This window comes from Nilaparvata lugens, chromosome 12 (genome assembly GCF_014356525.2).
Source record: "Nilaparvata lugens isolate BPH chromosome 12, ASM1435652v1, whole genome shotgun sequence".
In the NCBI taxonomy this organism is placed as follows: Eukaryota; Metazoa; Arthropoda; class Insecta; order Hemiptera; family Delphacidae; genus Nilaparvata; species Nilaparvata lugens.
In genome coordinates, this window is record NC_052515.1 from 32,029,006 (window position 1) to 32,041,454 (window position 12,449).

The 12,449-nt window shown below is 33.4% G+C and overlaps 2 protein-coding genes across 2 annotated transcripts in view; one reads left to right on the plus strand and one right to left on the minus strand.

Annotated features, from left to right (window-relative positions):
* Positions 1–7,658, plus strand: part of LOC111052579 (vitellogenin receptor) — a 66,081-nt gene extending 58,423 nt beyond the window's left edge. Inside the window, exons 25-27 of the mRNA XM_039439358.1 lie at positions 692–923; positions 2,488–2,707; positions 4,315–7,658. Of these exons, the coding sequence (XP_039295292.1) occupies positions 692–923; positions 2,488–2,707; positions 4,315–4,982 (1,120 nt within the window). The 3' untranslated portion in view covers positions 4,983–7,658. The remainder of the gene's footprint in view (positions 1–691; positions 924–2,487; positions 2,708–4,314) is intronic.
* Positions 7,659–10,124: 2,466 nt separating this feature from the next.
* On the minus strand, positions 10,125–11,161 carry LOC120353894. The gene is made up of 2 exons (XM_039439362.1): positions 10,835–11,161; positions 10,125–10,494 (listed from the first exon to the last, which is right to left on the minus strand). The coding sequence occupies exons 1-2, from the start codon at positions 11,058–11,060 to the stop codon at positions 10,340–10,342; spliced, it is 381 nt and encodes a 126-aa protein (XP_039295296.1). The 5' UTR covers positions 11,061–11,161; the 3' UTR covers positions 10,125–10,339.
* Between the last annotated feature and the right edge of the window lie 1,288 nt (positions 11,162–12,449).

Sequence of the window (12,449 nt, forward strand, 5' to 3'; positions counted from 1 at the left end):
ATTTCCATAAGGTCTATAGTTTCAATCTGGTACTTGTGGATGAGAATACTGCGTGAGGTCTACTGTTCACAGAACTACTAGTTTATTGATAAACAGAACCACAGCCTACTATAGATAGAGTGAGCCATGACAGAACATAATTCTCTCAAATGATCGTGTTTTATATTTTACAACTGCCTATACGTCATCTTATGAATTTCGGGTATGCGATATTTTCATTTTCCACAGAATCACTCACTTACTTTTTACCTTCCACAGACGACGAAGGTCTCAGCTGTTTCAGTCAAGGATGAATTATCCTTTCAATATCGTTCAGCTAGTTTTCCCAAGTTTGAGACTGATTTTACCAAAATCTGTTATCTCAATCATTAAAGCTTATCATTTAATCATTGAAAAATGTATTTTCTGATTATTTCAAACAAGAATAAACAGTTAATATTGCCTCAGATATACCTGTATCAGTATTCTCTATAGAAGGCAGTGGCAAGGCCAAGAATAGGCAACTCTGTTCCCCTATTTCTCTTCCTTCACTGCCATTATAACGTGGACTTCACCGTAGAGAAATACACATCCTATTTCTGTATTTTCTGGAAACAAAATAATTTTCTGGAACGAATAAAACGATGGCTTCTTCAGAGTATTTCTCAAAAATAATCTATTTTAAACATTTTTCTCTGTTTTTTTTCGACAGAACAATGTTCTGGAGCGAGCGTCTAGCACACAAGATCCAGTTCAGTGCCATCTACCGAGCAGACACAAGTGGCTCGGGATTGCTCGAAATAGTGTCGACCAACTTGAAGCAAGTGTCCGACATATTCGTCGACTCGTTTCACGCCCACATCTACTGGGTCGACAGTCAGACCAGAAAGGTGGAGAGAGCCTCCTTCGACGGGAGTAATCGGCAAGAGGTGTTTACTAGTCCTGTGAGTATTTATTCATTCATTTATTTATTTATTCATTCATTTATAAATTCATTCACTAGTTCCATACTCAGAAGTATTTCACAAGATATGCAGCTTTGAATATAGAAATTGGCCATTTTTTGTTTATTGGAATATGGGCTTGAGTGCACTCAACAATAAATTTTCCATTTTTTGACCGAATTTTACTTATGATTCATGATTTTGGACCGCCTGGACGAGCCGAGAAGAATGAAGTGTAGTACTATATTGTTGATCAAAAACTGAAATTCATCAGAATTGATTTTTTCTTGAATTTTTACTCTTTTTTGAAAACTCATAATTCAGTATTCATTGGTGATAGAGAGTTCTGAATAATCTCATTTTATAATCCAGAGAAAGGTGGGAGCAAATTTTCCTGTCCGATTACTGGATATGGCGGAAATAGCTGAAAACTAGAAAATGTACCGAAAATACGAGGTTTTTGGGCCACCCTGTATCTACAAACTAGCACAAGTAAATTTTGCATGAAGAAACTGGTTCTGGACTTCTCTCATGTATCCAAATAATAAAAAATATTAAAAAATCAGAACTACAATATAAATTGCAAGCACACCCCATTTAATTTTTTATGTCTATATTGACTGGTCTACTGTGGGTATTCACTTATTCGTTCTTCCACACATTTATCCATTCGTTCATCATTAATCCATTCATTTATCAATATATCATCTATTCATGCACATTCACTCATCATTCTTGCCTCAGTTCAAAATAAGTACAATCTAAATATTTTGTGCTGTGTGGCTGATTACACACACATCGATTTTTCAACGTATCTATTTTCTATCGATTCTTACGTTTATCTCGATTCTTAATAATTTATTTGAGTTCAACCAACAATTTTCTATCGAATTCTAATATGTTTCTAGTCTGTTCTAACTGTTTTCTATCTATTATTGACCAACTCCTTCAATTTGTCCAACCATTTTCTATCGAATTCTAACATGTTTCTAGTCTGTTCCAACTGTTTTCTATCGATTCTTACATTTATCTCGATTCTTGACCAACTATTTGAGTTCAATCAACCATTTTCTATCGAATTTTAACATTTTTCTAGTCTGTTCCAACTGTTTAATATCGATTCTTACGTTTATCTCGATTCTTGAGCAACTATTTCAGTTTGACCAACTATTTTCTATCGAATTCTAGCATGTTCTAGTCTGTTCCAACTGTTTTCTATCGATTCTTACGTTTATCTCGATTCTTGACCAACTATTTGAGTTTGACCAACCATTTTCTATCGAATTCCAACATGTTTCTAGTCTGTTATAACTGTTCTCTATCGATTCTTACGTTTATCTCGATTCCTGATCAACTATTTGAATTTGACCAACTTTTCTATCGATTTTCTAGTCTGTTCTGTTTTCTATCGATTCTTACGTTTATCTCGATTCTTGAGCAACTATTTGAGTTTAATCCACCATTTTCTATCGAATTCTAACAAGTTTCTTGTCTGCTGTAACAGTTTTCAATCAATTCTTACGATTATATCGATTCTCAATACATTTTATATCTGAATTTCCAGGCTGTACCGACGGACATCACCCTGTTCGAAGACTACATGTATGTGTTAGTGCAAGCTGATTCGGCGTCCGAGAATATTGACATGATAGAGACAGGCAACGTGTGGAGATGTGGTCTCTATGGAGCAGCCTACCAGAAGTGCGAACTATTTCGCATTCATCCCAAGCACTTTACTGTGCCCTATCACTTCGAAATTATGCATCCTGGGTTGCAGCTCAAAGGTAATCATTATAGAGAATATTATTATTGATCCAATTTCTCTGAAGACGATCCTATGTAAACACTGTAGACGTTATGATTGTGTTCCGTAAAGAATGTATAATTTGACTGTTTGTATGTTTCTAAATTGATCTAATGAGACTCAATTCATTGATTATTATTGATTCACACAATAAGAAGCCTGAATAATCAAAATGATAGGGAGAGAAAAATAAGGTGACCTTGTGCTATTCCTCTCCCAAATTTAGAATAGAATAGAATTTTATTAGTCATTCAATATTTACAAAAAATACATCGACTTCGTCGATGAATAGATAAATAAGGTTACACATAGTCCGAAATAGGTTAAGTCTTGCAGTTGTTCACTTCACAAGACTTTCAGTTCTTGATTATTCTCAATTGATGCCCCAATTGCTTCAGCTGACCTCTTCTGCACACTCATAGTGATTGAAAACTGGTTCTCAATCGAAATCGTTGAATAATTGAATGGTATTTGGGCCCAAGTACATAAAAGTCTATAAAATGTTGATGGTGAATTTCAGAGAAGCATCTCTGATTGCTTCTGTGGTATTGAAGTCCTATTAAAATTTGACAGACTCTTGTGCAACTGAGCCTTTATGATTCATAAATATTATAACCTATGTATCAGTGTATAAATAAATTTAGAAATATAGTTGACAATATTAATACTTTCCTTGCCCTATTACCATAGGTAAGGAAAGTATTGCTTTCCAAAAAAATTTAAGGTACCCTAATTTCATGTTTTCTATACGTTTCTATGTCCCCTGTGTCCAAAAACATGATTTTTGGGTGTTGGTCTGTGTGTGTGGGTGTGTGAGTGTCTGTGAACACGATAACTCCATTCCTCATTAGCTGATCGACTTGAATTTTTAAACTTAATGTCCTCATACTATGAGTATCCGACTATAAGAAATTCAATATAATTCAATTCAAAATGGCGGAAAAAATGGTGGATAATAACTAAAAAACCATGTTTTCACGGTTTTCTCGAGAACGGCTCTAACGATTTTCTTCAAATTTATACCTTAGATAGCTATTTATAAGCCCTATCAACTGACATGAGTCTCATTTCTGGGAAAATTGCAGGAGCTCCATAATATTCCTGAGAAGAATGAATTTTGTTAAATTTCTATCACGATTTTCTCAAAAATGACTTGACCGATTTTTTCAAATTCACACCCTGTATAGTTATATATCAGCTCTATTAACTGGCATGAGTCTCCTCCCTGAGAAATCAACAGGGGGTACACCCCATCCTTGAGAAATTTACTTTGTAACCTCCTTCTCGTGCATGAGGTAGGTAGGTAGAGCCGTTTATTCAAAAGAACACATGTCGATATTTTATTTGTAGAACAGCTGTTTCGACAACTTTTGAAAAATCCTCAAATAATTTCATAATTCAAACAAAGGAAAATGTACTCTGAACACAATCACAATAGTATAATCGTAGTTTTAATTATTTAGCCGCCAATCGGCATAATGTTATTCCCTAAATTATCCTCGTTAATGAGGCTTATAGATCAATGAGCAAGGAAAGTTGTGTGAGTGTACCACACCAGATTTTTTATTAATATTTGACGATTTCCAGGTCACAACGACTGCCGAAACTCGACCGACTGCCAATCAGCCGGCGGCATGTGTCTTCTCCGCAACCACAAACTCCGCCCGTCCGCCGTATGCGTCTGCGCAGACGGCACACGCATGCGCAGAAACAGCATCTGCGAAGCGTCGTCTGCGACCATCTTCGACTACGATGACGTCACCTACCTAACCTCAAACTCGCCGGTGCAAACGTCTTCACTGGGCAGTGCCTTCTGGATGTTTTTAGCGTTTATTTTCGTCGTGGTCCCCGTCGTCGGTATTTTATGGTTTGTGTATCGTGGGGGGCCACCCTCTGTACCCCTGAGTCCCCCCCAATGGATGCCCGGTTTTTGTGCCCGTCGCTTTCCTTTCCACACGATTAGGTTCAACTCAAAATTCGGGAATATGGATGCAGACGATACCATCCCGGCGTATTCGGATTTCCAGTTTCACCCCTGTCAACTGAACCCTGGGGAACACCAGTACGAAAACCCCATAGCGGCTATGCAAGCTGAACAAAATAGTGGGGCAGCGATAACTATCAAAACCATGAATGAGATCGACATTCAAATGGGAGAGGAGAAGAATGGGTGGATGGCAGGGGGTGGAGAAGGGGGAGATGATTCAGACTCGTCGACAGTTGAGATGCCTGAAGTAAAACTGTTGAATTTGTGATCACGTTGATGCTCCAATCATAAATCAGACACTTAGAATCATAAATTTTGAATCATATTGATCATAAATCAGTTAAGGGGATGATTTCGTTTCGTAGACAATTAATTAATTGAAATGCATAGTATGAAGCTGTTGAATTTGTGATAAATTTGATGCTCCAAACATAAATCAGACACTTAAAATCATAAATTTTGAATCATATTATCATACGTGAGTCATCATTTGATCATAAATAAGTGAAGGGGATGATTTAGATTTGTAGACAGTTGAGATACCCAATGTAGAGCTGTTAAATTTATGATTACATTGCTGGTTCAATCATTAATTATATAGACTCTTAAAATCATAGATTTCGAATTTTGAATCATGAATGAGTCGTAATTTGATCATAGAAGTTGTAAATATATCAAAATTTCATCCTAACGCAACCTGCACTCGAAGAATCACATATCATAAATATGAGGAATAATTTGATCATAAAAGTGTTGTAAATATATCCACATTTCATCCTAACGCAACCTGCACTCAAAGAATCACATATCATAAATATGAGGAGTAATTTGATCATAAAAGAGTGAAGATTTGGCCAAAATTTCATCCTACACACAGAAACAATACTAGCATCAACTAAGTGTCCACTAGCTGTTACGGGAACACGGAATTGGAAATTCCATCTACATTTTAGTCCCTGACATTTCCAATTCCGAGTTCCCATAATAGCTGCTACTAAAGTCCCTGAGAGCAGGCTGCATAAGATTTGATGTGTGACCTAGAAACTTAGCCTTGAAATAATTAATTTCGAATTACATCATGAATGCGTCATAGTTTGTTCGTGAATGAATTGTAAATTAGTCATGAATGAGTGAGAAATTCAACTTGTATGATAATAATCTAATCATAAAAGTGTTTTAATCGATCTTTAATGTAGCAACATTTAATATGTCCAATGTTCTTGTGAAATTTATGGTACAGATGAGTGTTCTGAAAACATTGTTTTTCAATCATGAATGAGACAGTTTTGAGATCATAAATGAGTCAACACTTGAGATACCCAGATGTCTAGTTTTTGAATTTGTTTTACAGATTATACCACTAGCTCTCATATTTTAATTCATAGAAAATCAATTCATGAAAGTATTCTGATTTTCTCTTCCATGTAGACCTAAGTCAAAAGTCATGGATAAATATCATATCAAGTCATAGAATAATGAATGCATTCTAAGTGCCGGTTGCACAAAAGCCGGTTAAATTTTAATCCTGACTAATTTCATTACATTTATTTATTGTCACATTACATCAATTTTTGAGTAACACTCATTTGACTGGTGACATGTCAATACTAGAACAAAATTATATTTAAAAGACTTAGTTCTAACTTCTTGAAAGTAAAAAGTAATTCCAGGAGAACCAATCAGAGAAGCCGTCTTTTTGAAATTGTCTTCTCCAATTGGATCAGGAATTAATCAGGATTAAAATTCAACCGGCTTTTAACCATGAGAACCAATCAGAGAAGCCGTATCTTTGAAACTGACTTCTCTAATTGGTTCATGTGATATTAATCAGGATTGAAACTAACCGGCTTTTGTGCAACCGGGTCCAACTCTCCATGTATTTTAAGTCGAAAGTCATGAATAAATCAACCATAAAATCACCCAACGTTTGGTTTTTAAATAAGTTTATGTGTTGGTGTTGAAACATCCTATACCATCTTATAATGATGGTGAAGGTATATCATGTAAGAACATAGAGATTGCTATTATACAATAGGAAGAAATAATAAGGGAACAGCGTGAATATTGATGTTTAGAAATTGTGAACTGTTAGCAAAATGATGAATTTGGAAAATAAGGATTAGAATATTCTTTTTGAAATATTTTATACTCCAATGTTGATGTGAATAAAAGAAATTTATTGGTAGCAATATAATCAGTATTAGTGATGACATAAGTTTATTACATCAGTGCAATGCAACTATAGCTATTAATCCATTGGTGAGGTGTTTGGTGAAAAATAACCGAATAACTGAGAATAACCGAATTAATGAGAGTAACCGATTAACAGAATAAATAAAAGTAACCGAATAACTGATTCACCAATCGTGTCGCTAAACGTGACCTGAAGGATAAGTCAGGAACTATGTAAATTCAAAAATTGAATTCAATTTTGATGAAGGGAGTAGAGATCTTTGGGAATTACTCTCATAAAATAATCACCACTGAAAATATATTTATTTATTCAATCATTTAACATAACATCACTTCCAGAAAAATGCCACAGTTTCAAGCCCAAATCGGCTCCAACTCTATTTTTTTAATTTAATGTTTATTATTGTTATAGTTTTAGAATATGTAGGTCTAAGTTATTTTTTAGTATCAAATCCCGTTTGAAATCAATTTGTATAACTTCCATGAATATTTTATTTCATGTGGTTAGTTTAAGTTTTCAATTACCGAATTGTCAAAGAATTCGTAATAAATGTTTATTTTTTGTATTTTGTTTTTTTTAAGTGGATAAATTCATTCAATCATTCCTTCAAATCAGATGAACAAAAGAGTTTTAAAGTTTTAGATGATGAAACGTAGTCTAAAACTCTAGTGAGGTGATCAGTCAAATCAATTATTATTAATATACTGCCAAAAATCTTCTTATGAAGATACATATTACACTGCCAAGATACAACTATCTTTTTATGAAGATACAAACTTCATAGTTCGTTGCTTTCTTACCTCTTAATAATAAAAAATATTATTTTTTTCTTACAATTATTATGTGAATGCAGTGATCTACTGATGTGAATATCAACGGTACTTAACTCTATGATCTACCTCTAAATTTAGATCATGATAATTCAAGACATATTAACCTTGGCTATCAAAAAAGTGCTTCATAAAGTTTTAATAAAGTTTACAGCATTTAATTTGGATTTCCGTTTAATAATAATATTATTCAAATAATGAAGTGGACTGGAAAAAGAGTGTCTAAAATGATTAAAATTATGTCACACATTAGTTGTTATAGACTGAATTTTCATGTTGAGATTAGTATCATGTAAAGTTTGAATTTCTAGTTTGTATCTCAAGTTTAAAATAACCAAATTCATGAAAATTGTTGTAGAAACTCAGTACTAAAATATCATTGAATGCTTCATTTCAATTGTAAAATATTTGTGTCTCTGAACTCAATCAACTTATGCATTCATCTCAAATAATCCACTTGTATAATTCTACAAATTTGTGTACCTTCTTAGGACAATATGCACCATAGGCTTTACTTTAAACGCTAATTCAATTCACGTTTTTCGATTAATTATGATTCAATATTATTGTTCACCTGTTGATATTGTCACATTCATTTAGACCTGTTAGACTACTTTCCAGGTTTAAACTAACAGCTGTTTTATCTCCGTTCAAACTGAGATGGAGCTTATGGGTCTAAAGCTGCGTTTACACCAAAGTTATTAAAAAATGTAAATAACTTAATCCTTATATATTCTATTAGATTGAACATAACTTATCATACAAATGATGAACATATGTGTTTGTCAACTTCGTTCAATCTAATAGAATCTATGAGAATTGCAATTGCAAATCATAATATATATTAAATATAATATGATTGGGAGAAGACAACAGGCATAGCCCAAAACTGTCTTCTCCCAAATTTTTACAAATAAAAGTTTCAAAAAAGAATAAGGTTAAGTTTTCACTTTCACTTCAAAAAGTCCAATTTCCACTTCAAAACTAATGACTAAACTAAAAATTTTGAATTTTGATATTTAAAAACTGATTAAAAACAAAAATATAAATGAGGATTGAGTTATTAAAATTTTGTTAATAACTTTGGTGTAAACGCAGCTTTAGTTCCTCTCAATAAACCTATTCAATTCAATAATGATTTTTCAAATTTTAATTTGTTCAAAAATCATGTTTAGTTGCTTCTAGTCTCCAGTAATTTAAATAGATATCATTTGTGTTCAATTAGAATAAGTAGGCCTACATAGGTACATTGTATTATATTATCATACATTTCAAATAATATTGTGATGAATTAATGTATAGGCTAGATTTATGTGTTATAGTGGATATGATGTTGTGGGAGTGTTGTTGAAGGTGATTTTGCTTTATTCCATGTTGATTCTAAACAACTTCTAACTGTCACAACGATTAATTTATTAGAAATATTGTAATATTTTCCAAGTTTCAATGAATAACGATTTGTGACAATTAATTTCAAAATGAATCGGTTCTTGGAACGTAAATCTAATTTGACAATAATTCAACTCAGCTGAAAATCTAACTTTGTAATTGGTACAATAATGCTTGTGTGAATATTGTTTATAATGGAAATCAAATTCTCATTGAAATAGTATGAGATTTTCTACGAGTAAGAAACTTAATTAAAAAACTGAGGAATCATTTTGACAAAAATGGAGGAATGAAACTATTCTCTTGACTGTAAAAAAGATAAATTGATTAAAATTATATTATGTTTTACAAACTCACGATACATAGCCTACAATAAATAGAAGTACAATAAATGTAGGTAATACATGAAAAGCAAATTTGTAATGTTTGTCGACTACCTGGAGATTTTTATCAGATACAAGCATGTGATAACTTGAGAAACTAACAGAGATAACACTAGAACCAACTTATGAAAATAGTTATTTTCAATAGTTTCCAAGTGTATTTTTGTAGTGTAATACAATAAGATATGCAAAAAATATATTTAAGAATAAGTAAGAATATTGATAAAAGAACTAGCTGTTTAGTGGTGTTCTTTATCATTATACACGAATAGAAATCTCTCTAAATAGGATGATAATACTGTAATATTAATTCAGCATAATAGAAGTCTTCATTAAAATCCCAAAAACTACGGAGGAAAGAGAATTTCCGATACCGAATCAATGAATAATTCTTCATGAATTTGTATTCATGTGTATGATGATTAGGCTTGTCTTCAAGATGTCGAGTCCATGAAGTACCAAGCTATTCTATAATTCGGCAGTTATTGAACATTATTAAACGTTATCACAGTTATTAAACATTTCACACCAGTCTAATGATGTAGCATCATACAAAAATAGAATAAATAACGAATAAAAAATGGTCATAAAAATAAAATAAAACATTAGAAATGGTCGTACAAGAATAAAATAGAATAAAACATAAAGAATGGTCATACAAAAATAAAATATACTAAAAAATTGGCAGTTGGATTAGCTGTATGTTTTGAAAGTATTATTGCACATATTTTTGGCAGTGTCTCCCTCTTGAGTCGGCTTTTCTTGAGATGCGCCAACTAAATTAAGAAATTCTAGTTCATCAACACATTAATCAACACTGAGTAATTTATCACCGATCAGGTTTCAGCTGATTTTGAGCTGTTTCTTTTGCGTTTTTCATAATTTGCAGCTGGCCTGATAGTTTATCCTCATTCTCCACAAGTTCAGACACTTTGTCAAGGTTTTTGCTTGTCCAACTCTGCACCAGTGATCGAAACGCATCATTTATTTATTTATTTATTAGATAGAGCGAACAATACAATAGTCGGAAAAGAAAAAACAGGCTATTGCCCAAAACTTCTTCAATTTCCTGATTTTGTCACAAATCGTCCAAATATTATATAGGTTATGTTCACTTCAATTTCAACACCAAATCTTCAATCTGAAACTATGAATCAGAATAAAACAAAGAATTTCAAATTTAGATAAATTGATAATGAAACTTCCGTTAAAACTAAAACCAAACTTCAAATATTCACAAAATATAGAATAAAATCACTTAAATTTTGAGCTCGAAAATATCACTTTCACCATAGCTACAACAGCTGATTTGAATAATAATCATAAATCTCTTTCTGAGTATTTTGCCGTAGAGTTGCTTGGTCTTGCCATCTGGTCATCTCCTCTTGCAACCATTTCTTGTTGGGTTCTCTGCGAGCTCGTTCTAAAAGATGTATTAGACGATCCCCGCTCGACTCAAACTTGAGACTCTCTTCAAGAGACGTATCATGATGAAGCAAAATACTCAAAAAACCGTCGTCCATTTCAAAATCGCTGACACACTCTCTCATCTGCTGAACGAAATGCAAAGCTTTTTTGAGATCATTCTGGACACACAAGCATTCATGTTTCCATTGCTCGTAACGAGTTGTGTCTGGTACTGAAGCACTTGTTTCACCAATGGATAATTCCTGGAACAAGTTATCAACTTCTAGAGCTTTTCTGGATTTCTCGACTTTCCCCCCTCCCCCGCACCAATCCTACGTAAACCCCCCCACACCCTTTCTCTCTCTCCCTCGCTCTCTCTCTCTCACTCTCTCTCTCTCTCTCCTCTCTCTCTCTCTCTCTCTCTCTCTCTCTCTCTCTCTCTCTCTCTCGTCCTTCTGTTCTTTTTGAAATATTTCCATTTCGCTCTCCAATAAATTCTTCAACTGTTGCCTTCGCACGTATCCAAATTTTTCTTTTTCTCCTCGATTTCTGACATTTGTGGAGTGACTGACCTGCTGCTGGAGTTTTGCGATGAAGCCCAGTGGGTCAATTTGCTGCTAGAATGGTCACATGTTTTATTATAATCTTGAACATCGGTCCACTTCACTTCTTAATTCTCTCCTCTTCGGATACACGTTTTCGAATCACCTCACTCTCTCTGAAATGACGACAACTGCTGTAACCAAACATAGTGAAGATGGATCCTAAATTTGATGTTGTAGAGAATATGGTAATTGAAAGTGCAAATACTCCTGCAACAAATAATTCTTCATTTGAATGAAGTTACAACTATCGAAAGGGACTAGAGGAGCTGCTTCTAACTTCCGTCTGCTCATGACTACTGCCAACCAAAAAGGGTTACAATAGTTTTAAAGTTATTCCATACAGAAACAATAGCGTAAGTAGATATCCCATGGTATGGGGCATTTATGTCGCAACTTTTACTGTTATCTCAAGCCGATTACTGTTGTCTATTGTTGATTTTTACTGTTTTCACCGGGTAAGTGTGTATGAACGGCACAATATGAGAGACTACGAGCGTCACACAGCTTCACGGGAAAGAACTACGTGGACTATCGGCTTGAGATAACAGTAAAAGTTGCGACATAAACGCCCTATACCATGGGATATCTACTTATGCTATTGTTTCTCTATGGTTATACCTACTGGTTGTATTTTTCAAAGTTTTATGATATAGTGTCTAACAACATTGTGTATAGGCAAAAAAAATTGTTACATTAATATTTTTTTAAGTTATACTAGTTGTATTTTTTTAAATTTTATAATATAGTTTATAATACTACTGTTACTTTTCAAATAACTATCACAATTTTCTATTAATTTGTTGTTGAACAAATAATAGTTGTAAATAAAAGAAATGTTCTATTTTTCTCAAATCTTTATTTGCTTTGATTCATCCTCAGGTAAATCACAAGGATACAATGTATTCTGGGTACCTACATTGGGTTATA

Bases quoted from the DNA above. Each gene is read 5' to 3' on its own strand.
- LOC120353894 (XM_039439362.1), bottom strand. From the start codon at position 11,060: ATGAGAGAGTGTGTCAGCGATTTTGAAATGGACGACGGTTTTTTGAGT. The intron at 10,495-10,834 runs ATGATTATTATT...ATAAATAAATAA, and splicing joins AAATACTCAGAAAGAGATTT to ATGATGCGTTTCGATCACTG.